The sequence below is a fragment of the Falco cherrug genome, chromosome 1 (genome assembly GCF_023634085.1).
Source record: "Falco cherrug isolate bFalChe1 chromosome 1, bFalChe1.pri, whole genome shotgun sequence".
Classification (NCBI taxonomy): domain Eukaryota; kingdom Metazoa; phylum Chordata; class Aves; order Falconiformes; family Falconidae; genus Falco; species Falco cherrug.
In genome coordinates, this window is record NC_073697.1 from 24996615 (window position 1) to 25022727 (window position 26113).

The 26113-nt window shown below is 44.4% G+C and overlaps 1 protein-coding gene across 10 annotated transcripts in view; it reads left to right on the forward strand.

Annotated features, from left to right (window-relative positions):
- SLC4A4 (solute carrier family 4 member 4) overlaps nt 1–25020 on the forward strand; it is a 236856-nt gene extending 211836 nt beyond the window's left edge. For 7 of the 10 annotated variants that reach the window (XM_055700701.1, XM_055700702.1, XM_055700700.1 and 4 more), the window contains 9 exons: nt 1846–1959; nt 2312–2473; nt 7387–7565; nt 8929–9001; nt 12867–12935; nt 14624–14797; nt 17282–17443; nt 23546–23625; nt 24841–25020. In XM_055700701.1, coding sequence (XP_055556676.1) covers nt 1846–1959; nt 2312–2473; nt 7387–7565; nt 8929–9001; nt 12867–12935; nt 14624–14797; nt 17282–17443; nt 23546–23625; nt 24841–24946 — 1119 coding nt within the window. In that variant the 3' untranslated portion in view covers nt 24947–25020. Of the gene's footprint in view, nt 1–1845; nt 1960–2311; nt 2474–7386; nt 7566–8928; nt 9002–12866; nt 12936–14623; nt 14798–17281; nt 17444–21484; nt 21582–23545; nt 23626–24840 lie in introns of all 10 variants that reach the window. The other 3 variants (XM_027799753.2, XM_014276827.3, XM_027799759.2) reach the window with 1 other exon arrangement.
- Nucleotides 25021–26113: the final 1093 nt, after the last annotated feature.

The following is a 26113-nucleotide window of genomic DNA, read 5'->3' on the forward strand; positions in this document are numbered from 1 at the left end:
TGCTGAAGACAACACTTCCCAGCCAAGATAGACAGTGATGTAGCCTATGAGCCTTAAGATATCAGAGAGGTCCTTAAGGCGTATATAGTTTCAGCTGGCCATTTTCAGTGTCAGATGCACAGCTTAACGTGATTTTCTGACTCTGAAGTAGGATGCGTGGCTGTTCTACAGAAAGCAAATGACCAAAAGGGGCTGTTAGTCATTATGTCAGAAGTCTCCCCGTGTATAGGCAGAGGGAGTATTTGGGGAGGACAAAAGAAGCCCTTTGCTTTGTCACTTGGGTAACCAAGCTGTCCATATAGAACAGAAGAACAGAGGTGCATCTTTTTATGTTACCATGTTTGAAATACTCAGAAATCAATGGAAAAATGTTGCACTCACCTACAGTCCATGCCTGGTCTACCGTTACAGTAGGGACCTAAAGCAGAAATCCCTTTCTTTTCTGAGGATCAGATGCAAAATAAGGGTGACCTGAAAAACCTCTGCATTGATTTAAGCAAGATTTTGCTCAGACTTGCAAACAACTTATGTGCACCTCTCAGGTGCACCTGCTTGTTTTGTCTCCCCAGCTAAAGTTACCAGGGCACGCGTGCGAGCTGGCGGTTTCCGTGTGTACCAAAGCCATGTTTCTCCCTGAGACCTGCCCCCCTGTTTTTGGCATTCTAACACACGGGGATTTGTCCCATGTGGATGTTTACTGTTCTGCAGTGTTACAGTTGAACCTCTAGAATTTTTTAATAAAAAGAAACAAATTCCATCTGGGCTGGAATGCAGCTCAATTTATCTGTAACCATGTGAACCCGGGAAACCTGGAAGGAACAAAAGCTCTGAAAAGATCACACAGTTACAGACAAGCGCTGTGGGTCCTGCCCAGTTAAATTTTGGGGTCTGACCAGTGGCAGCTTGAAGTTGTCATATTCCAGTGACTTCAGGAGAGTTGCACTCTTAGGGCATGTTGAGGATTAGCTGAGAAGCCTAGTTTGTTTTCTCATCTGTTTAGGTCGAGTAATTACTTGAATAGAAAACAATGTAATCTCTGCCAGTCATACAGAACAACTCATCTGTTGTGGAAGTCTGGGGTTTCCCATCTTCTAAAGGGAAATTTGTGACTGTTTCCATTGTTGGGTGTAAAATACCATTCCTTCCCTTTTCCATTTATTTTTTTGATTTGCATTGCAAAATCAGTCATATTACAAGAATGGGATCTGGGGATAACACAGTACTTTTTGTTAAAGGCACATGCCTTAGGAATCCTGTGATAACACAAGAAGCTCAACTCATGTCAGAGAAGCAGTCTCAGGCCCTGCATAGAAAAAGGTGAATATGTGGACCCTAAAGAATCAGAGATCAGAAGGCAAATAGAAGGAGACAATATTTTATACATCAAAAAAAGTCACTGGTTTTTTTTAGGTTTATTTGTAAATGTTCTATGTCTGTTAACATTGGAAGCTGATCCTGAAAAGTCTCTTCAGACACTGTTGCAGAGGAACTAGGTCTCCATAGCAGTGGTTGTTGGCCACTGTCAAGCATAAGGTCAATGAGACTGCCTTGAAGAATTCACGTGGGAGTTCCTTACAAAAGCAGTTTTCTTTTTCCTTAGGCTTGCTTTCATACTTCCATTTAGGCTTAATTGTTTGGCTTTCAGACAACTCAATAAAGTACCAAGGCACATTCAGGCAAATGGTGCCCGCCATGACAATGCGCATCTTTGTTTCTATGAAAGAAGAAACCATGATCTTGTATTGCCACCAAATGCAAGCCCAGAGTATCACATAGATGCTAAAGCATGAGTGAAATGACGTTTCTTAGTGCTAACTACTGTTATGATATCAACTTATGTTTCAGGCCCGGAAGCTCATCAGTGACTTTGCCATTATCTTGTCCATTTTGATTTTCTGTGGAATAGATGCCCTGGTAGGTGTGGACACACCAAAACTAATTGTGCCAAGTGAATTCAAGGTATGTCATTGTCAGCTTGTTTGGTGGCCTTTGGATGAGGTTCCCTTTTCCACCCATCTGCCCTGTATAAACTGACTTGCCTTCAAAACAGGAAAGTAGTCAGCTATCTGGAAAGGACTCTTTTACTCAGATGATATCCTTTTTGTTAGTGTTATTTTGGGTGGCTGATTTACCTCCTAAATCCTGCCTCTGTACTTTGAACCTTTTGTTGCTGTTATTGGGAAGGATGAAATTGTTGCAAACCTCAAGTGTCTCCCGGTAGCCCCATTGCTGGAAGTACAGGTGTGTTTAGGATGTTGTCAACCCTATATCGCAGCTCTAATGCAAGCTTTCTTTTCCTTGCCCTTAAAAGCCAACCAGTCCCGAGAGAGGTTGGTTTATCCCACCTTTTGGAGGGAACCCGTGGTGGGTGTACCTGGCAGCAGCCATCCCTGCACTGCTGGTGACTATCCTCATCTTCATGGACCAGCAAATCACAGCTGTCATCGTCAACAGGAAGGAGCACAAGCTCAAGGTGGGTGTGCTTGGTGTCTTGCATGTGTGCAGAGAGCTGCCCGGTACTTTTTCTCTGCTAGAGGCGGAAGAGGGCCTGTGGCAGTGTTGAACGTACATGCCACCTCAGAAACGTCATTGCTGGTGTTTAACAATATTTATTTTGTTAGCTAGTGTAGAGTTTTTGCCAGGAAAACCGCTGATTCAGTTGAAAATGCTGAGTATTGTGCAAACAGCATTTGCCTTCCTCCTAAAGGAAGAACCCTGTTCAGGGCCAACTCACCATGCCTCGGTCAGTAAGCACTTACTAATTTTGATTGGCTTCACCATTGTACGGCCTGAAACATTCCCATGTAAGAAGCTTTGGGATTGTTCCTCCCTTTTCTTTCACAAACAGGTCCCATGCCAGGAATAGTCAGATTTCACAAAACCAGCCAGCTACCCCTTCCCTTCTAGGACAAGGAAAGGACTCAGACCTGTCACATCCTACCCACCACTCATCTGGCATCCTACCCACTGCTCATCTGGCAAAGACGTGGGCAGAGCCAGAAGAAATTAGAGCAGCCCTCCTTTGAGAGGCAGAACTGTGATTTAAAGCCCCTTTTCATGTCAACATAAAGCCAAAGGTTTTTTAAAACCTTACAATATTTTGATCTTTCCTTTCAAGAGCTTCACTCTCCAGCTGTAAACATTTGAGAATGGCAAAGAAAACTTCTTAGTTTTATATATATATATGTGTATATATAAATATATATATATATATAGTTGAAGCTTGTCTTGTGAAGAATACAGATGTAAACAGTGTCTAACTGCAGCCTTAACCTGGCTGCCCCTGCAACTCTACTATGGTAGTAGTAGTGGCCTACCTTAGTGAAGGGCTGGATGAAGTTCATTTCAGGATCTACTGACCCTGACCCCGGAGGTGTCTTTTGCCTTGGTAATTCTGCAGGACTCTGCCACTGAAGACTTAGAAAAGGAAAGAGGGCATGCATCTCATGCATCTGTCCGCAGTTATTTGTTTGCCTGCTTTACTTGTCCATCTGGCATACTCTGCTTTTCCAGTAAGAGATGAGAAATCATTAAACGGAGTCAGAAACTGGGGAGAAAAGCTGATGTTTGTCATTCTGGATGTTTGCTTGCATAGGGTAAACACGTACTGTCCATGCTGTCCAGCAAATATGATTATACATACTATCAAAACTGCTCATTCCTTTAAAACAAGTTCCCGGGTCTGATGTTAAGGAACACCTAGGAAGGATAGGATGCTTTCCAGTGAGGATGCTTGGTGGACATTCTTTCTGGCATTTTTTCAACAAGGCATTTGCAAAGATGATTTGGGCCAGCAGAAGGTTCTGATGGCTCGCTGCCTTACAGCTGGTGTGCACAGCTTCTGGGTTTTGGTAGTGCTGCTGCTTCCAAATGGCTGTTTGCTTCACAGACTCTAGTTCTCTAAAGAAACTAGTCCCAGACTCAAGTCCAGCTAACTCAAACGTCTCCTCTAGCATCAAATGGCTTGTAACATCTAATTTTCCTCCTACCAACTTCCTCGCTCAATGACATGGGCCTATTGTCTGTCATCTGCTGCTGTTTTTAAGGAGAGAAAGTTGCTTTGTGGTTGTGGTCAGCTTCCTTCCTACACTTGTGTCACAGACTGTAAGGGGATATGTTATGAAGCTGATGCATCAGCATGGAAAGGAAAACGATGGTGGCCAGAGTGGGTCTACCAGCTCATGCACAGATCTGCAGAGAGCGCGTGTATGTTTTGGGGAGCTCAGGCTTGCGGTGGGGAGAGACTGTGAGCTTGGAAGGGTCCTCTTTAGCCTGAGCTGGGACCTAATTTTAATTTGCACAGCAATGCGTTATTACATCCAAGCCAAAATCTCTCTCACCTTATCACAACGGGCAAAGTTTCTCTGGATCTAACAAACTCCTATTACTACATTTATCACGTAAGATGATCACTGGCAGACGCTCCCAGCCATCAGCAGAACAAGGTCTCTTTGTGTCACAGCCATCCCTAAGTGGGCATGGCAGTTCGGTGTGGCTGTCGGCTGCTCTGAAGGTTTTGAGGTGCTGGGGCAATGGCAGGACCCCACCTGTAGTGGATATGGCCGGAGATGACCAAAGTATGACAGCTGTGTTGGCTGTACAGTGCTGTAAAATACAAGCAATAAACTGAAGAGATTTGGGACATACCAAGGGCATAGCCACAGTTGGATGTTATTTAAAGAAGACCTTTATATCTGCTGACATATAACAGTCTAGGATGCAGTAATGTTTTTAAAATAAACTTTCCAGACCAGCGCTGTGCAGTTTTTCATGCCTGTAGGGTTTTTCCTTTCCCTGCACGGTCAGTTGTATTGAGAAATATTACATTCCTGTAAAAGAAGACTCTCCTTTCCTGCTAATGGGACGTGTTTCAGGTGGTCTAACCTGTGAGAGTAAACCCTCAAAACCTGGGTAATGCTGAGTCATTATTTAGGTACCTGCTTCATCAGTTGATTGAGAGCTGTTGGAAGTGCAAACAGAGCTTTTACTTGAAAAAAAGAGGAGGATGTTTCACTCTGTATGGTCATTGTGGACATTAGACAACCAACATGCAATGTAAGACCATCCCAAGCCTGACCTGGAGGAGAAAGTCAAAGTAGCAGGGAATGGGGAAGGTTTGTTGTGTGCAGCAATGAGTGCTGGCTGATGGTCGTACAGGACTGGTTTACCACAAAAAAACCCACAACCCTCAGAACATTTTTTTTGCCATCTGGATCTGGGCAGATATAATCAATACTGTGCCGACACCTTCCTCGGGGGGAGGCTAATCATTTACATGGTCTCAGGTTTAGGTCTGTCTCCTGCACCTAACTAAGCAGACGTACCGTTTTCTTAATGGAAGAATATATTCACTGTTTTCCCCCCTCCAAAGAAGAGGCCCCTCATCTCTTCAGGTTATAGGCACTGAACATGGCTATGCTATCAGCACGGGGTGTACTTTTTTAGTAACAAAATATAAACACTGCGGCAAAGTACTGTTTAATATAAAAAACTTATTTCCTGCTTCCTTTCTTATGGTTGTGAGCCCATGCTTTTGTTTAATTGGGGGTTCTCAAGTCTGATCCAGCTACTCTGCACCAAAAAACACCTCTGTACAAAAAATCTACTGTAGGCCAAAAGAAGGATGGGTTTTTTTCTGCTACTGCCTTGCTAAAGTACTGGCAGAGTGTCACCGAGTGCCTGTGCCGGTGCTGCCAGCCAGCCAAGGTAAGCAGCACACGTATGAGAAAAACAATGAGGACTATTCAGGACGAGCTGGGTTGCTTTCCCTCCAGGGTCACCAAGTGGGTCAGGATCATTTGTTCTTTCCAATAAAAACAAATTACACAGGAGTAAAAAAAAGGTTAATCTTCTTGAAAATAGCAAACCTTAAAGATTTTTGTAGTGTTTTTCTGAAGATCCCTTTCCTTGGTAGTTCATTTGTTTCTTCACTTCTTCTCAGCACTTATGACTGGTGGGTTTCCTTTTTTAGTTTGTTAAAGGATTTAAAAAATGGAAGATCAGAGGTCTTTAAAAAGGCATAAAGAATGAAAGTAGCTTTCTCCTTTCAATGGGATATGAGCCCATCAGCTGTTCTTGTTGCTTTCCCCAGGAGGCCCTAGGGTTGAGTGTTGAGAAGGATGCCTCTCCAGCCTCAGGCACGATCAGCAGGACTCAGACCGGTTGTGAAGCCCTGACTGTCAGACCCTACAGTTGCTTCTTATCCTCAATATAGGAGTTCAGATCTCACTCCAAGGCAGCAAATGGCAAAAGTTACTTTTAGGCAGGCATCATATTTTTGTAAGGTTGCTTTCAGGTAGACTTCATGAAGCCATTGCGCTGAGAGTTATTTTACAACAGCTGCTTAAAACTAAAGTTAGGCTTTTGACTGTTTTTAAAAGGTGGTTTGGGTGTTTAAAGCTCTGTGCACATCCCAAGCTGTCGCATACACAGATGCGAAATGACTTGGCGCACAAAGATACCGATCTTGGCCTCCCACCACATCAAAAGAAGTCCTGTGCACTTGTGGCGGAGTGGCAGGACAAGAGCACCATCACAAGCCGCTCTCCTGCTTCGCTGACAATCTTCCATCCCCTCACCCTCTGCAAACTCTCTTGCTGCTGTAACTGTCTCATGCTGTGAAAACAGGCCATTGTGTTTTCGCATGCGCTGCCGGAAGGCAGCAGGGGGTTGGGATGGTGCTAGGCATTGGGTTTCTGTTAACCTCATTAAAAAAATGGGAACATACTGTTATAAAAATAACACTTTATAATGGGGTTTCTTTTTTGTTTTTTAAGAGGCAATGCAGCATTCCCTCAGAACACTATAAACCCATTGTAACCAAGATACATTTTTGCGTGTGTGTATCTATCTATTAAAAAAATACAGAGATACCTGTATTGAGAACTTGCTTATATGGTTTACAAGATATGATGTGTATCTCACCAAATATTTTTTGGTGAAGGTGGTGCTTTCTGATTGTCTTTAACTCCTATGTCAAGTACCTCTGTAAAGAACTGTGACTGGTTGCAGGGCTTGGCTTGTACCAACTCGGCCTCCACGCGCTATATAGTGTACTACAAGGTCCTTGGTTTTTTGACAGACTTGTCAAAGTCTTCTGCTTTTGACAGACTTGAAAGTCTTCTGCTCTCCCATGCTTATTGTATGCTGCTGTTTTCAGAGCCTGCCAGAAATGTAACGTCTGTTTTCCCTGTGGAGGCAGGTGATTCATCCTTTAAGGAGCAACGTGTCCTACTCTGCCATTTCTTAGGACAATTTGTATTGGCCAAAAGATGCTGTAGAAGGAGGTGCTGCTTGTTCAGTGTGCCTCTGCCCCCAGGCCAGAACCCTGGCCGCCCTGCAGGTAATTAGAATAATCAATCTAAGGTTGACTGTCTCCCTTCACAGAAAGGTGCTGGGTATCATCTGGATTTGTTCTGGGTGGCCATTCTGATGATCATATGCTCCTTTATGGGTCTGCCCTGGTATGTTGCTGCTACCGTGATCTCCATAGCTCATATTGACAGCTTGAAGATGGAGACGGAAACTTCAGCCCCTGGAGAACAGCCCAAGTTTTTGGGAGTGAGGTATGTCAAACCAGAAAGGCCTTAATTGCCTTGTTTTCCTGTGAAGGTCAGTTTGTACTATAAATGTTCTTGCTTTGAGCAGAACATGTGTAGAAGTTCAGGGAGAATGGCACTTGGATTTGCTGTAAATCTTCAGATCAGCTGTGCTTCCTTACAGCTTTTTTTTTTGTCCACAGAGGATATATCCAGTCAGAAATTTATCTGACGTAACCCTTTTGCAAATACTCTTTCTTGAAAAGGAAAATAGATGTACTGCGTGCGTGCCTGTGGACAGGGGAGAGCCTGTGCAAATGTGTGGAAACGAAAGAAGGCAAGGAGGGAAACTTTTCACCAGAACTTAGGCCATTTCTTGGTATGCTTTAGGCATGCACGTTGAAGTCACCCCAAAATACACAAAGTTTTACAGAGTGAGTTCTGGTGCCCATGGGATGCTGCAAAGTTGTCATAAAGAATTTTGTGCTCCTTTCTTCGTATTTCCAAACCGGGCTGTGAGATTTAGGAGCGCAGGCCTCTGGCAATTCCTTGGACAAATCCCCATCTAACTCCTCAAAAGTTTATTACTTGGCCAGATCAGACGCAGTTTTCCAGTGTTGGAGAAAGGAGATAAATTTACTGTTGATTTCTTTATCCAGGGAGATTAGGCATTCATTAGCAAACATAATGCTAAAAAATCTAATTCTGTCATGCCTAGAGCAATTAGCTCTCCTTAATCAAGCAATTGTTTCTGTATTTGGTTGCCTTAATTAAGTGGTCCAAAGTACATTCAATAGGAGCACTTCTGGAAATCAGGCCACTTGTTTAGGCGACTAAATAGAAATTTAATGGCCTAACTTTCAGTACTCTGAAATATTAATGGCAGAAGTATGTTTGGATGTAGGGAGCAGATGTGGGTGCCAATGAAGGCACATGTTCAGCACCCTATGAAGGCCTGGACCATTTATCCAACTGCTGGAGTAATATGAGTAGGACTTAAAATATGCTACTAATCTAAGAGCGGAGAGCTCATGTTTTATTACCTATTTGCCTGCTGTAAATAATGCCATGCAGAGAAGCGGGATTGCTAGTTAACAGTTTCTAATGTTTAACATGTAAACACACTCCTTACTCAGTAGCAGTACTCTGTTGACCCACAAACAGCAGAGCAAAGGCAGCATACAAAAGCTAACGTGGTGTTTGAAAAAAGAGGTGTACGAGGCTTAGTCAGGATCAGGGTACCTGCCTGATGCTGTTGGCTTGTAATTGCCAGTCTGCTTTGAGAACATGGCTGCAAAAACAAGTAGTCAGGCTTAACGTTGGGTTTGAGTCCTCTGGGAGGGAATAAAACCAGAGTAAACATCCTGCTCACCCAGTGATTTTATTTCAGGGAGCAGAGGGTCACTGGAGTCATCGTCTTCATTCTGACTGGTGTGTCTGTCTTCATGGCTCCCATCCTAAAGGTAAGGACCTCACCTTTTCTGCTTCCTTCTGCTCACACAGCCAGAGTAGGGCCACAGCAAGTATCAGGCTATTTTTACACTACTTTATCCAAGCCTATTATCCAAGTGTGAGGAAGGAGATTAGTGAGAATTACTGATGCAGTTTTACAGTTTTTTGGAAGCTTAAATACCTTTTGGAAGGACAAAATAATGTTGTAGCATGGTAGATAGTAATAGTGACACAGCTCAGGGCTATGATTTTTTTCATTTTAAGATTTTTCTTCCCGTTTGTGTAAAGTTAAATTTCCTTATGCTTCGCACTCTCGCTTCTGCTGTGCCTGTGTTTAATGGAAAATAAGTTGTGGATAAAGCTTGAGAGCCTACTGGTGGCATGACGGAAGGATGGCTGCCAATGCAGCAGAGCTGCTATGTGGAAGACACAGGTTAACAGATGGATATGTACTTTTAAAAGTAGATTTGCACTTATTTGAGTGTGCGTGCATCTTAACATATACACCTGAAGAAAATCTTTTGGTGCTTACTCGTAGGCGGTGTGTGTGGCCCACTGAGGGTTGGTTTGGGTTTTTTTTATGAAAGAGAATAGGCAGAACTGGTGGAAATGACCAGAGCCTACAGCTGATGGTATTAGTCCGTGGGTACAGTTGGCCAAAAATCTTTGGGAATGTTGCCAGCAGCATAGGGGAGCTGTACCCTGCCAAGGCACATGCCTCAGCAGTGCGAGGCTCCTGCAGGTTGCCTGCTTTTTTAAAAAAAAAAAAAAGAAAAGCCAGCGTAACAATCAAATTTTACTCTTTTAGGCTGGATCCTCCTAAAATAGCACATCCGTTATTGCTCAGAAATGATGCCCAGCTCAGCAGTGTGGAAAACATGTTTCTGGTGGAAACAGTGCAATTAAATGTGATTTCTTAATCTCCTGAATTTCTTTTTGTTGTGAGTTTAGCCAAGGCTCTGGACAGATGTGCTGCTGATGTGCCATTTAATCTAGGTAGGTAGCTGTTTTCCAAGACCCAAATTTTGTTGGCATGTAGCCACAGAGAAACGCATCCTTAGCAGATCATCAGATTGTTGAACGAAACTGGAAAACCTGCTTGTCCATGTCTTGTGGAGGATACTGACTTCTCTGGGGATGATGATTTGAGTGGTGCCAAGTGCAGGCATACTGTACAACAGGAGATGTCAACTGCAGAAGTCCATCTCCATGGATCTGTAGACCGATGGTATGAGCCGAAGATGTCAACAGTAACATACAGACTGAAGCAGTGGCACCATGCATCATAGCTCCGTGACGGAGCAGATGGGTGTCTGGAAAAGCATTTCTGGAGGAGGCAAATGAGATTTTGATCATGAGGAGGTTGGAAGCTGCAGGGGCTATGAGGCACAATTAGATGTGATCCTGAAGGGGAGGAGGCAGGCAGAGCGCAATGATGCTGCCTGTGTGTGAAGTGGAGGAGAGAAGGTGGCTTTACAAAGTCAGTGTGTTTCTGTTCTTGATTTCTAAGGTTGTTTTCACAACTAGCAGATTTTTGTGTAACAGTTTCCTCCTCTGCACAAACAGGCATTTCCATGCCCTTAATTTAGTGCCTGATTGTAATAATTCTGTTTGTTAGTTCATGTGACCTTTCCATGCAAGATCTCTCTTCCTCTATTCCACTGGGGTCTATTATTTCCCCTGTTATTGCTTCATTCATTAATTATTTCTCTGTGCCTCCCCTAAGAATGCAAATGGGCAAGATACTTATGGGAGGACGCCTGAGGATAAATCGGCACGCTCCTCGCCCACATGCCAGTGAGAAGTACCTGGCAGTGTTTCAGGACCTTTAACAAACTCCAGTGGCAGGGTCTCCTGCTTGAGGGAGCTGCTTTGCTAAATGCATTGCAGAAAATTTAGGTCTTCTCATGCCAGCAGCAAATTGAACATGTAACAATCCCAAATTCAATAAAACAGGCAATCCACAGAATAATCTCATCTTTGTTTTTTGTGGGGTTTGCAGTGTTTGTGCTGGTTTTGAACGTTACTGTTGTTTCTGCTCAGCTATGGCAGATCTCCACAGAAACATCCTCGGCCCTGTTTGGAGAATGACGGACACTTTCCTATAAATACATTTTTAATTCTGTTGGCTAGCAGCAGGTTTGCTCAGAGTGCCTAAGCCAGCAACCCCATAGTTAGTGAGTACTTTGCCAAAAGAAAGTCTTCCAAAGTGAAAGTGCCACTTGCTACTCTGCAGGATTATGTACTGAAGTTTCACCTAGGGATGATTTACAGGATTAATTATCGTGGAATGGTGAAATAATATTTGGACTTTTTTTTTTTTTTTTAATGAAAACCAGGAAGAAATAGAAGGGGGGATAAAGAGAGCAATGTAAATGAACTAGGAAGCTAAACTCTGAAAGCCTCCTACCCAACTTGCTGGAGGAGATACCATCTTGCCTCATCTAATCCGTCTGATCCAATGAGGACTTTGAATCCCTTGGACACCCACAGCTACGTGAACCACATGCTGCCTCCCCATCCTTCCCCACAATGGCAGAGCGCTGAGCCCATGCTGCTGAAAAAATATTTGGCTTTTAATGTGAAATATTGACACAAGTCACTCAAGGAGGCAAATAAATCCAATAGAAGGATGAATTAGCAATCCGAAGCTCACAGGAGGTGATAGGGGATGAGACTCAGGGGAGGAAAGGCAAAAATATAGGCAGGAGGGCTTTGGTGAATAATGTGGTGGGGAATGTGATCAAAGGCTGAATAACTGCCATCTTACTTGCCTCTTTGATGAGTTACATGCACAGGTTGGAAGAGGAAGGTTCCTACAGCAGCAGGCTGGCCGCAGGTTGAGTGTGAGCCGTGGCTGTGCTGCGTCTGCCGTCCAGTGGCAGCCGCCTGCAACTGCACGAAGGGTTTCCTTCAGCGACAGGGGCAGAGCTCTTCCCGTCCTTCTTGGGTCCAAATAAATCACACAAAGGCCATTATTCAGCTCCTGCCTGTGGTTTGTGCCCAAGTATTCCCATTCACGTCACGCCACGCTGGCTGTGCATGGCTTTGTTGTGGGGCTGAGGAGAGCTTCCCCCTCTTGGCAGCCACGCGGTGGCTTTTGCCATTGAGGAAAGCTTTGTGTTTCAGGTTGGAGGGACTGGGCAGTGAGTATGTTTTTACCATATGCCTTCCTTCCTTCCTTCTGAAGGAAGATGTCCCCTTTGGCAGGACCAGCCATGGAGGAAAGGGCAGCCCTTGAGGGGGCAGCAATCAGTGTTTGAAAGGACAGTTCTGGCAGTGAGGAAAGTAACTCATGGTCCTGTATTTGTGAATAGTTAGGGATCGATGTGTGTGAAAGTTGGAGCAGTCAGAGGTTTGGTGTGACTGTCATCACTGAGGTGGGACTCAAGAGGAGAGCCTTTCTGGGTGGATTTCCAGGGTTTGCTGAGCCAGATATCCTGCAGGATCATGCTGCCTTTTTGCCTTCTCTACCTTCTGCTTCTAGTCTCACCAGAAACCAGGAGGTAAAAAGCAGTTTGAAGCTTGCCAGAATACATTTACCTCACCTCTTCTTTAATTTGCTGACTGACCAGCACTGGCTGGCCTCCTTCCCTTTGGTTCTTGGAGAAACATCCAAGTCCCTCTGAAGCAGGAGAGCCCAGGGCTTGTTCAGCCCCTGCCCTGCCCTGCCCCTCAGTCCTCTGGTGATTCCACAAACATTCTTACAGCTCTCAAAACACAGCAGAAGGATTGCTGGCTTATCACTCCACGTCGTCCACCCGTAGGTGCTATCTGCATTGGCTACAGGCCTGGCCGTAGGTCCCTGCGCATGTTAGCGGTGCGTTGGGCGCGGGAAGGCCGTTGACTCAGTTTCTCCCACTCTTTCCACTGCAGTTCATTCCCATGCCGGTGCTCTACGGTGTCTTCCTCTACATGGGTGTTGCTTCCCTCAATGGTGTACAGGTGAGTCCCTCCGAGGACGGGAGCGTGCTGCCCACTGGGCCTTCTCCAGAAGATAGCAATCATTAACCAGTGCTGGCTTTCCTTCACGAGCCCTCCGGCCTTTCCCTTCTCCTTCAACGCCTCCCGTCCCCTTCCCAAGGCACACAGGGAGGCTGACAGCCATGTACGAACAGGCCGGCTGTCCTGAGGTTAAGACCGAAGGGGGCGATCAGCTCTGTGGGAGAGCAGCCGGGCCTGGGCCCTGTCAGCGATGTGGGGGGTGCTTTGTGAAGGCCCGGGGTCCACCTCCTCCCACCCGCCAGCCCCATGCTGGCCATGCTGAGGGCGGCCAGCGCTTGCCGAGGCCCCAGGCTGGCTCCCAGGGTGGTCAGGCAGGGGGGCCTCTGTGGAGGCCTCCATCCAGGCTGAGGGAAAACAAGGGAAGGTGATTTATGGCGGCGGGGTCATTCTGCAGTGTTAACGAGCGGGAACGCTGCTCTTTGCCAGGGAGGGGAAGCCAAGCCCCCCTCTTTGTCATTGAGGAAATATTACGTAAGGAGCCTTTCTCACAGCGCAGTGTCTGTGGCTGGCCCTAGGAAGCTGGAAGTGGTTTTGTTGCTTTCTGGCACCCTGTTAATTGTGGCCTTTCTTCTCTGCGCTTGGTTGTGCTCTAGCGGGAAAAGACTGCCTGTTCTGTGAGCACCATGAGAATTTCCTTGGGTATTCTTTAAAACGGCCCTAGCTTTCATTCACTGGTGTGAGAGCCATCTGGTCCCGGCAGTGGGCAGCCAGCCCATGCTTGGGCAGGGGACAACGAGGGGACTGTAATGTTCACCCTGGGGTTGGTTCTGCTGGAGGGGATTTCCCCTGCTTCCCGACCCAGGTGGTCGGGGGGACTGGGCAGCTTGTTTTCCCCTGATGAAGGATGTTTTTCACTGGATGAGATATCCCAGTTTTGGTTTAACTCCAAGTCCATCTGGTCCAGCATGGGGGAGGGGACGCTGCCGGAAAAGCTGCCTGTCTTCCTTGCTCTTTGGTTAGGTGCTTTTCTACTCTCTGGTAGTGTGATGTCTGCCCTCACCTCTGTTGACCTCTGCTCCCAATTTATTTGGAAAATAAATGTTTTTAAATGCTGAATGTTTTTCCTTGGCAGGAGCAGGGCAGAGGAGGGTGGCAGAAGTAACCCAGAGCTTGATGCTGACAGTAGCTTGGGCATTCGTCTTGTTTTCTCTGTTTTGTGGGTAACTGAGTGCTCCCTTCAAGAGAAAATTCCTGGTGTCTGCAGCTACAGCAGATTGGGCCCATTCTTTTGAAGCCAGCAGAGCAATGTCCACTGATACCTTCGTTCCTTGGTTTTACACCCTGACCACCAGAGCACACAGAGTCCTGCTCCTTGAAATGATAGGCACTTCAGGGCCTTGCTTTGGGAGGTGCTTCGCTCCTGTGTCTCTGTTTAGTTGCCGATAGTAGTGTCAACCTAGGACCATCACTTGAGACAACTGAGTTATCATGTTTAGCCCACCCTGCGTTAAGCACATGTTGGGGCAGAAGAGCTGTGCTGGGTTTTCTACTGGGTTTCTTTTATGGAATGAAAGCAAGTTGACGCAAGGTCATGCTTCGTAGCTTCATAGTGGAATAATGCTTTTATATCTCTTTTTTTTGTGTGTACCCCGGGTTTCATTTAATGGTCTGTTTCTTTTCCTTTCCAGTTCATGGATCGTCTGAAGCTGCTCTTGATGCCTCTAAAACACCAGCCTGACTTTATCTACCTGCGCCACGTCCCACTGCGCAGGGTCCATCTGTTCACCTTCCTGCAGGTGGTGTGCCTGGCCCTCCTCTGGATCCTCAAGTCGACCGTGGCTGCTATCATATTCCCCGTCATGGTAGGTGACATTGTCCTTCACATCCCTCCCTTTGGCACCCTGCACATTCTGCGCACAGTCATACCCTCCCATAAATGGGCAAATCCAGCCTCTCCCTGTCAAATCCCGAGCTCGGGGCTCTGCCTCCATTCCCAGCACTCGTGCAAAGTTGTGCAGGGTCAGCATTGCCACGGCTGCCTTGACATAAATCCTCTGGAGGAAAACGAGCCTGGAAAGTTAATTTTTTTCCAGACAGGTGTAGTTAATTTTGACTGTTTCTGGCTGCCAAGGTTAGATTTGCCATGTTTTCTCCTTGAGCTGCATAAATGAATGAGAGGTGCATAGTTTTCCTTTTTTAGTCCATGCTAATTACTGTACAGAAAATGTCTGCCTTGCTTTTAAATAGCACAAATTGACAAAACCAAGAATGAGGCTCACTGCTAAGAGGCGTGCTAAACAGAGGGAAAGGGAAAATCAAGAGCAAAAAAGAAAAGAATGTATTTTTCCTTAAACTTGAGTAAAAAGGCAATAATGTTGATTCTTGTGTTTCACATTGGAGGATGGTATGTAAGTCTGTAGGGTGACTGTCCTTTTTCTAATAATGCTTGTCAGAGTCATGTTAAAACTTACTTTGGCTGTTGAGAGATAAAATGTTCACCACACAGAAGAACTGTTTCTTACATACATGCTGTACAGTTGGACTGATACAGTATTTCTGCGTCAGGGAAGGGCAATAGTGAAACAGCTTTCTGTGCATTTAGATTATTACTACAGCTGTAGACACAATTAGGCACTTGTGTGAAATGAAGAACTAGTGTTAAGCGGAGTTTATATGTATACCTTGCCTCAGACATTGCAACCTGTGGCCATGGATCCTAAACAAGGGAGCACGGAGCAGATCCTTCTCCCCGTCCGTGCCTGACCTGTAGCTCAGCTGGAACAGTTGGGAGGAAGGTGACCGCAGGGCCAAGTGGATCAAGCGTGGATCTGATGGGACCACAGCTGCACGTGCAGAGATTTTGCTGAGTCTGGTCTCTGGCTTGAAGATGGGTCAGACTGCTACAAAGGCAAAGCTCTATGAAACTCACTTAAGAAATCTGGGACCATGTCACCCAGTTTCAGGTTTATAGACAAGTGAAATTTCACTTGAGGGTGTGGTTGCAAACTGCAGTGCTTATTTAAGGGAGAGAAGGAGGGAAAGAAGCAAACAGAACAAGGACAAACATTTGTTCTGTGGTGCTGGTGACATGAGAAGAGAAAAGATGATGCAAGAAAAAAAATCCTCCAAACATTCTTGCTGGGACATGTTCATATGCAAAGGCATTAAAAATCAGCAGCTCCCACTGACACGCCATTCCATTGCATTTTCATGGCTGTGCTGTACTGCTATTGAAAGCTGAGGCTAAGATCGGAACACTCTCTTTGCCCATAATAGAATCTCAGTGAACCATAAGCCTGCTGAAGTTTGTTATAATGGTGCAAACTCAGTGAAAGTACATTCACAGCTTAAATGTAAGCTGTCTCTGGTGACAAAAACCTCAATTATTTGCACTCATGAACAAAAAGACTGTAAACTTCCAACTTGTGAAGGTCCGGCCCATAGCCAAACCTCTGCTTATCTGAAGGAAAAGCACTTTTAATACAGAAGTAATTCATAATGGGATAATCATGGGTGTCTACATGGCATCTTTCCACCCCCTGAGTAATTTCTCACTTCTGTAATCATGTCTTAAGTTATGCAAGTCAAAGCTTGAGATTCTTTCCTAGGAATTGTTTGTGCTGTTGATCATCGTTGCTCAGAAAAAAACCTCTTCATCTTAAAGGCAAGAATGGATTCTACCTTCTAGTAGCCAGGTCGAGCTTTTGGTCGGTCAGCCATACCCTTTGGTAAAGCATACGTCTGATCTTGGTAGGCATCTGGTGGCAGTGTTAAATCCAGTGTCGGTGTAAACACCGATTTCAGACATGTCCCTTCTTTTTTTTTCCCCAGTGCCTTTGATTGCAGTCTTGCACAGGAAAAGCTTTTCCTCTGGTTTCATGCAGCCATGATCCTAGTAAACTTCATTTTGCAAACTCTGAGGGTGCAGTTTGGCCCTTGTCTAATTACTAAAGAGTTCTTGCATCTGAGGAAGTGGTGAGAACAAAATGAACCTGCATATGTAGGCTGAATCCAAAAATAAATGAAAATACTAATTTTTTTGTGTGTCTGTTATTTTGCCGGATGCCTGTCAGTTGGATGTTAAAGGTGACCTTTATCTCTACAGGAGCATTAAGTGATTACATACTTTTTTCTGGACATTGCTCCTGTTTATTCCAACGTGAAGCAGTCACGGTTCAGACTTCCAAGTTGCTAGAGATATCCTGGGTGTTCATCGTGTTCTCTGTGTGCTCATTTACAACCAGAACTGAAGTGTGTAGGATTCAGAAGCAGCATCAAGAGAAATGCACATAGCGTTCCCAGTTAAAGGTAAAATGTGACTGAGCAGTCCCTCTCTGCCTTTTCAGATCCTGGCACTTGTAGCAGTCAGAAAAGCCATGGACTACCTCTTCTCCCAGCATGACTTAAGCTTTCTTGACGACGTCATTCCAGAAAAGGACAAGAAAAAGAAAGAAGATGAGAAGAAAAAGAAAAAGAAGAAGGGCAGTATGGACAGTGACAATGATGATGTAAGGAGCTTTCTGCCCTTGTCAAATTACTCATTTCTAGCCAGCTAATCCCAGGGGACTGTCCATGCCTCTCCCCAGTGCTGGGGCTGGGGATTTCCCCGCCTCCTTTGAAGCCGACCAGCTCAGTCTTTTGCTGCTGCAGCAATCGGCCTCAAAACTTCTTTTCTACACTGCCTTCCCTTTTCCAGATGTCACCAGCCTGTGGTAGGTGGTACCTGAATTGCCAAGAATGAAATCACACTTTCCACAAGAGCACTAGGTACCTGCTGAGATGTCATGCCCTTTACTAGAATGCCTTTCATCACCCTGTCTTGTTCATTTTTACCTCCTCCACCTTTCTGCCCCGTCATTGTCTTTTACGTTTTAGGAGGAGAATGGTTTTTGCCAGCAGCTATGTTACTTCTGAATATATCACGGTTTTCTTTGTTGATCTTTTTTTAATTACTCTTTTTAAAAGCACAAAAAGGTACGACTTGTCATATTGCAGGAAAGACTGCTTTCTGTTGGTAATACTCATGTTGGAAATATTTTCAAAGCACACATGCCCTTCTGCAGTATACTCTCTGGTCCTACCACAGGTTCGCAGCATGCCCTAAAATAGCGAGACATAGCTGCTTATGTTGTTACTGAGTGCGGTGACCTGACTAGACCAGATCCACGTGCCTTAGACTGTTCTATTTTTTACTGTATGTATAAGAAGAAGAAATGTAGTCCTCGTGCCTTTAAACATTCTCCTGTCCAGGTGTAGCATGACCTCAAATTTTATAAATTTATACTGAAGTGCTAAACACACTGACTGTATAGCACTTTGTGTAGCACACGTGAGCTGCCTTTGGAGAGCTGCCTACATCGGTCAGCATTACGCTTTGCAATGTGAAAAGGGAGCTAGGCTTTAATAATTTTAGACTATGTGGAGAGTCCTATGCACAGCATCACTTTTTCTGCTCATGTAACCCTCCAGGGTTCATGAAGAAGGGCTTTTCCTATGATGTAGGCAGAGGTAAGATCACCCGAAGCTTTAAAATAATCCCATTTTAACATGGCAGGAGAAGCAGAGGGGAAGAGGTCACACCCTGGGACGAGGCAGGCAGCAGGAAAAGTCAACTGGCCCTTTCTCGAGCACTCCTGCCTGGGTTGCTGGCCTGCAGCCCCCAAGGTTTGAACTGCAAGCAGTGTGTGGCATGGCAGAGTGGCACCAGTCGTTGGTCTGCTTGCTCCCTGACCTCTGTAGCTAATATGCAGTGGGTACAACAACAGCCTCCCCAAGAAGCAGCTGCTGGGTCAGTGTGTCTTCCAGGAGAGCTTCTTGCAGCAAAGGCCGAAGGTGGCATCACTGCCACCAACCCAGAGGGTCACAGCAGGTGCTGTTGTGCCTCACTGTGTGCCTAGAGGGTTTCTGCTAGGTATTGTCTGCAGCCTTTCTGCACTGAGCAGATCTCAGCTCTCCTTGTGGGTTGGATAATAAATCTGGTGTCTGCAAGAGGAAAATGGCAGCTCCAGGGGTTCCCCCAGGCCATCCCGATGCTTCATTGGGCTCAAGGTTGGGAGGACAGAAAAGGCAACCTCAGGTCTGGTGGAAGTCAAGCTAGAACCTGAGTCCTTTATGTGAGAGCAGATCTGTGTCAGAGGCAACAAAGTCAGGCTGTTCTGATGTGAAAGCATGCAAAGGCCTTTCTACAAAGAATATATGCTGTCTAAAATAGTGCATGTACACTGCAAAGAGACAAAACTATGAATTCTGTTGTTGAGGGTGCAGTGTTGTAGGAGGTAGCCTGGATCCACGCCTTGTTGAATCAAGCTGAATCCCAGCTGGGAAGATTGGCTCTTACTTAAGACAGCAAGCTCCCCTTTCCCGTCATTACTCTAGTTCCTGGGAGGCCGAGGGTGAGGGTTTCCTTCAGCAGATAACTTCGTGCAAACCAAAATGAGAGAAAACATGCTACTGTGTGTAGTGAATGGTCAGCAAAGGTGTGACTCCATCCCCTCCTCCTGACTGATTTTAATCTAGCAGCATCGTATGCTGAGCCATGGCTCCCCCATCTCTGGTATGTTTTAAGCTATCTCCTCTCTTCTCAGGCTTTTCATGAATTTCAGGTACAGTACTTGATCTAATGGGTAAGAGATTTTATGCAAAATGTTGGTTCTTAACTCTTCTTGGATTTTTTTCAGCACTTGCTTTTACCAGCTTCCTGAACATAAAGCACTTGGCATTATTGGTTTGAGAATTTTCACCCTTTCCCTTCCAGAACTATACCCCCACAAAGTCCTGTGGCATTTGGTGGGCAATACACCAACCAGAGCTCAGCAAAATGAATCGCTGGGCGATACTGATGCAAACGGTGTTAGATGAATGAGTATGGGAAAACCTGGCATTAGTGGAGACTGCTCTCAGCACTAGTTAGGACCCACCTAAAGTTCTCGCTGGGGGTTTGTCACTGGGGACAACAAAGAAGGAGCTGCGAGGAAGGTCTTTCTGTAATCTTGCTGTTTTACCCTCCAGCTTGTCTTTAAAACTTATGAAATAATGCAACTAATCGCTGCATTTGCCTCATGAAAACTCAGGCGCCTTGCTTTTCTCTGCAGTTTTATGTCAAAAAATGTGTGATTCAAGAAAGGCCAGGTTGGTTTTTTTTTTAAATCTTGGGCTAGTACATTTAGTTTCAGAGTCAGAAGTGCTGTGTGATGGTCTCTTCTCCCCTTTGGGGCATTTTTGCCAACTGCAGATACTTTCTCTGTCTCTCTGTTCATTTTAGGTGGCAAAGTTTAAGGTAGACCCTGAGTGACATTGTTGCTGTTCCACAGACCTCTTAGCTTTATTTATTGATACTGAAACAGTGGTATGTTGGAGAGGTTACCCAGCTCCATTAACAGCATGGCCCCAAACGGATGGGGATTTTGAGATGGATTTATCGCCTCTGTGCTTTTATGGGGAATCATCTTTATTTGAGCTACTCAGTCTCGAAAAAATGCTCCTGAGGAAACGTTTTGCTATTGGAGTAAGAAATATTGCATTGGATGTCAGTTATATTAAAATAATAATAATAAAATATCCAGGGAGAGCTATTCTCTGGCCTCTGTAACATTTTCCTGCCCTGACTTGAAGGTCTCCCTCTCTCCACCTCAGCGCTGTGCTAGGTGCTGTGTCTAGTTCTCTCCAGGAACAAAGATGTGTTAACGTTTCTGGCAAATAGCACCTTACTTCCTTTGCCGTGTTACGCAATGTCAACCTGTCTTTGGTAATGAGAAGCTAGTTTTATTTTTAAAAAAGCTAAATAATTCCCAGTACCTTCTACTAAGCATAAGCTAGTAGATTATTGAAGGCAGCAGGGTATGAATCATGCTGGTACCCAGCATCTGGGAGACCCCATGTATGGCTTTTCTATGTACTTGTGCAACATTCACCGGTTTGCTGTTTCTCCTGGCTGGCTGGGAATTCTTACAGTTCTTAAAAGGGCCCTGGGTTCGATGAACTATTTTTCTGTAAATAGAGGTGTAACTGAGACTGAATCAACTTAAATCAAAGGGGGAGCTGAGACAGCCCAGCTTAAGGAACCTCTGCCATATTGTGCCTGGCCCTCGTCCTTGTAGAGCAATTGGGAAGAAAAAAGGGGTTTTACAGAAATCACAGCAAGATAAAAAGTTTTGATGAGCTTTCACAGAAGCCAATGCCCTGACATTTCTGCCTACGAATGCATTTTCCATCTGTGTTTCCTGCAGCCAACTCCAAGATCCACTGGGTGGTGTCTTATAAACTGGTGGCAAAGGAGCTGGTGAGGTGGGGAAGGGGGGAGATAACGATCACACAAGAGTATTTGTTCAATCTGGGTTACTTTCATAGTGTGAAGGAAGAGGGAAAGCGGGGTGCAGTGGGGAACCAGTGGAAACCAGCAGGCAACTAAGTCGGACAATGCTTTTTTATTTTTTCTTATTTTCTTTTCCTCATTCCTACAGAAACTATATGAAGGATAATTTTAATTTGTGGGAGACGATAAGAGAGAGCAGTGAGAATATTCTAAGACCTTTTACACGTTTCTTTCACAGTCTGACTGCCCCTACTCAGAAAAAGTCCCAAGTATTAAAATACCAATGGACATCATGGAGCAGGAACCTTTCCTAAGTGATAGCAAACCTGCCGACAGTGAGTAGAACTAACCTCTTGCATGCCTGCTTGACTCTGACTTGCAGTACAAATATATATATATATTTAGAGTGATTTTTTTTTAAAAAAAACACCTTTCCTAATACTTGAAAAGTACTTTTTCTTGTTCTTTTTTTTTTTTTTATCTTTTTTTTTAATTTTCAGGCCTCTAATTTATGACAGATTTTGGTTTTGTGAGCTTTTTTCTTTGCTCGTTACAAAGTTGATGTTGTTCCTTCTGGTGCCTCCAGCTTAAGCGCTTTTATCCAGCTAACAGGTCTCTTGGCCACTCACCCTCTCCTCCTCTTTTTTCTGACCTTTCCTGTATTGTGTTAACTCTGCTGATGGTTTGATTTATTATTTTTTTTCCTCTGAGCCTAGTGTTCTGGATTTGCAGCACATCTAAACTGCATTGCTGTCCTGTTGCTGTTTGTTTCCTTAGGTGCCAAGCAGTTGCAAAAATCAACACTTAAAAAGAGTAATTAAGTGTGTCATTGATCCGCATTGCTCATTAAACTGACAAGGCAGTGATCAGTTGACCATTAATGTATTTCCCTTCTTAGGTGATTTGCTTTTGTGCTGTTCTGTTTCTTTTTAATTTCTTACATTAATATCCATAATTGATTATTCTGATCTTCATTTTCAGTCATTTTCACTTTTCATGTTATAGACTTTGAAGTAAGGAATCGGGACTAACAACTGACCTTAGCTTTTCTGCCTTTGAGATGACTTTTTAAAATACTATGAGCAATGAGTGCCATCTGGAGATAAACATGCTGTTCTGTTGTGAGGCGAGAGGGGAGGAATAAGAGTGATAGTAATAAATCAGTACTGCTGCAAGGCTGGTGATTTCTAGGAGTAGGACCTAAACCCACAGATCTTTAGAGCCTTAAACTATCATTTAAGAGCTGGTACCCAAGTCCCTTGCTTTTCAGTGGCTTTTAGATACCTTAGGCAATCCTAAGCATTGCTCTGTGTGTTTTAAATACAGGAACACTTAGAGACTGGCATTCTAAAACAAAGCCAAGGAGAAAGAGGCATTTCCCTGACAGTTTAGATATTCTCAGTGTTTTGCTGATAAAAAAAGGAGCGAAATGAGCCTCAGACAACCTGACAGATCCTCCTCATTTTTCTGTTAAAATGCCCTGATGTGCTAAAACCAAACTGCATCCTAAATGATGTTATGGAGGGTTTTATGATCAAATGCACTGTTTTCCACATCTTTGAGGCTGAAATAGTTAAGGAGAAGTTAATTCTGCTGTAAACCTGTTTGTTGGCATGCCCTTTGAGAAAACAGAGGGTAAATCAGCCATGAGCCAAGCAGTAGTTAGTTTGTGTATTTGTACCTTTTTATAATCAGTAATTGATTTGCTGATTTTCAATTGGAAACAACACCCAAAAAAATAGGTAAATCAGGCCCATGGACTAGAAAAAGTAGCTGGAATCCAGCAACACTGTAGTATCATCCTCGACGATAAATGTGCTCTGCGATTCAAAGTATACTACTCATAATACTACCAACATGAGCTTTCCTTCAGCAATAGCAAAAGTAGGATTATTATTAACAGAGAGTACACTTCCCCATGCTGGGTCAGGAGGGGAAAGCCACTGGGGGCAACAAGCCACTTGTTTTCTTGCAAGGAGTTTGGGTGCGACAGTGAGGAGCACAGGGTAAATGAAGAGATGTAGATAAAAGGTAAGTGTCGAGACCTAAAGGTGGTAGAAGTCTTGGCAAATGAGTCTTGTGGTTGGTTTCAGCAGTCCAAGGGTTTTTGTCTTGGAGGAGAGAGAGAAAGGGATGGAGTATTTTTCTTTACAAGCTGTGAAATTCACCTGGCAGGCAGTCAGCAGTAAATAAAGCATTGCCAAATAGATGAGAGTACACTGGAGAGACTGAGGCTGGGCTTGAGAAGCTGTCAGTGCTGCAAGCCGTGACAAACATGACTTTATTCCCTCCCTGACAGGAGAAAAATCACCAACATTCCTTGAACGCCATACGTCATGCTGATACAATTCCTTTCCTTCAGTCACACACCATGCCAAGGTAAGCGATTCTTCAAAAGCATCTCAGCTACCCCTCAGTATAACAAAAGTCAACAAGGCAAAGTTTCTGTCCCCCTGTAGGAAACTCTTAAAAAGCACTTTGAGAAAATCCCCTACGTAGGCTTGCAGCATCCCAAGTTGATTTACCAACATGGCCTTAACGGTGCTTGGGACAGGGAACAGAGAACCTGCGGGAGACCTGAGGGCTGCTCCGGCCTTGGTTAGACCCCAGCTTCAGTACCCATGGCTGATTTGGCGTCTGAACCAGAAGAAAGATGTGGATCAACTGGGAGGAGTCTAGAAAAAACATCTGCAGGGGAAAAATTAAATTAGTTGGGATTGTTTAGCCTTTTTTTTTAAAAAAAAGGCAGTGGGAGAGCTGTTACGCTTTCCTTCAGTCGTGTGACAGGATGTTGCAGAGAGGAAGTAATCCATTTTCCCATGTCTGTGGTGGAAAATAGAGCAAATAATAACCTTAAATTGCAGCAAGGAAGAGTTAAGTAACAATTTCTCAGAGCTCAGCCCCTTGGGGCCACCTTGGACCTCCCAACACCAGCAGTCAGAACTAGACCAAAGCAGCAATAGTCCTCCGAGGTGTCAAAGAAGTATCTGCACTTGCAGGCATTAGGGTGGGTGTGAAATTAATCTCAGTGGCTATAAGCGGATTTTTTCGAAGGCGGTTTATGAGGGTTGCCACTTGGTGTGAAGTATAAGTGCTGGAGGATACTCGGAGCTCCTCAGTCAGTGAAATTGGTGGTTTTACCTCCTGACACGAGCAGTGTTTAGACCCACTCACTAAAATTATCTTATGTCATGTACAGGCCTTATCTTAAGACCAGCTGCATATTACCACTGCCTATCAAGGTTATTTACTTGGTATCTATATGCTGCCAGTTTCAGAAAGCTATAGTGTATGAGCTAATGTAAGGAACTGATACTGGGAGTCGAGCATTCGTTCCCTTTTGAGATGTGACACTGTTGAGTGTCCCAGTAAGTCCCCAGGTCTACGGTTTTCTTCGTTTATGCCAGTTGCCCCCTGCTTTCTTTGAAAAATGCTGGTTTTCTCTTGCAAGCTGTAGATTATTATTTTTTTGTCAGGATGCGGTCCCTGGGAAGCTGTGCTAGTAGAAGCCCTAGCACGGCCCGCCAGGTTAGGAATGGCTGAGAAGCCTGGAGCCAGCCCCCACGCTTATCTCGTCTTTCTTTTTCTTCGCAGCCCTCCACAAACTCCGGTAAAAGTTGTGCCTCAAATTAGAATAGAACTTGAGCCTGAAGACAATGGTTATTTCTGGAGGAGCAAGGGAACAGAAACTACTTTGTAATTTGTCTGTCTGTTAAATCTTTTATGGAATTTATTTTGTCACTAGCCAAATATTAAAATGCTCTCTGCTCCCCACCTGCATAGGTAAATGAGACATCCCACACTTCCTTCCACCCCTGCCCCTGCAGACCTCCTCTGCTCCCTCCTCATCCTGGTTTCCCACGCTGACCAAGATTCGTTTTGCCTTCTCTGTCACTTCGTCATGCATGCATCTCTCTCGTTTGCAAGCAGAGGGCAGAAGTATTGAGGATATCATATCAAACCTGTGGGAGATGTCAGGGGAACTGGCATTACTTTAGTTGTGAATCGATGTTTGTTTGTTTGTCTGTTCGTTGTCTGGCAGAACAAAACTGACCTCCAGGCTAATTCGATGTCTTGCTTACACTGCTCGAAGATGCTGGAAAGTGCTGCTAATACTAACTCGCTCTTAAAGCCTGTACTTATAGCTAACACAGGAAGGAAAAGGAAAAGGTACTCCACTCCCAGCACAGACAAACCATTGCCATCGTTGTAGCATGTGTTTTGAAATGTCCCTTTCCTATGCAATTTTTTTTAAAGAAACACTTTAATGGACTTAATCCGTCAGGTACATTGAAGAGTGTTATTTTCCTAGATTATTTTGTTTAAATTATGGGGGCCTAACCTACAACTTTTTTTTGTCAATTTTTTTAACCTTTTTTTAATTACTGTAAAAAAAAAAGAATTTTTCCTGCAGCAGGAAACATATAGTTATGAGTAGTTCTACCTCTTATTTCTAGATACCAGGCTTTCTGTAAAAAATGTATTGTACCATATATAATGTGATTTTTATGAAAAAAAAAACCAACCAAAAAAAAAATAAAACCACAACACCATACCACAATCTCCAGGACATGGCATAGGGCTGGATCAGTTTGATTAACACCTTCTACTCTGAAGCATCTGTTTTACTTAGGGTTATGTTATTTTAATATTTTTTTATAAGTAATCTAACTTTACTATGAAGGAGATGGGATGTAACTTAAATCTCTTGTGATCAAGGAAGAGTCTTAAATGTAACATTGGTAAGCGAAATACTGACAGGCTACTGATGTCAGTGGACAGATGCTGATTGTATTTCACATTGTTGATTTCCTACGCGGTATTGTTCCGATTATTTCTTTTGCAACATTGGTGTGTGCGCATGTGT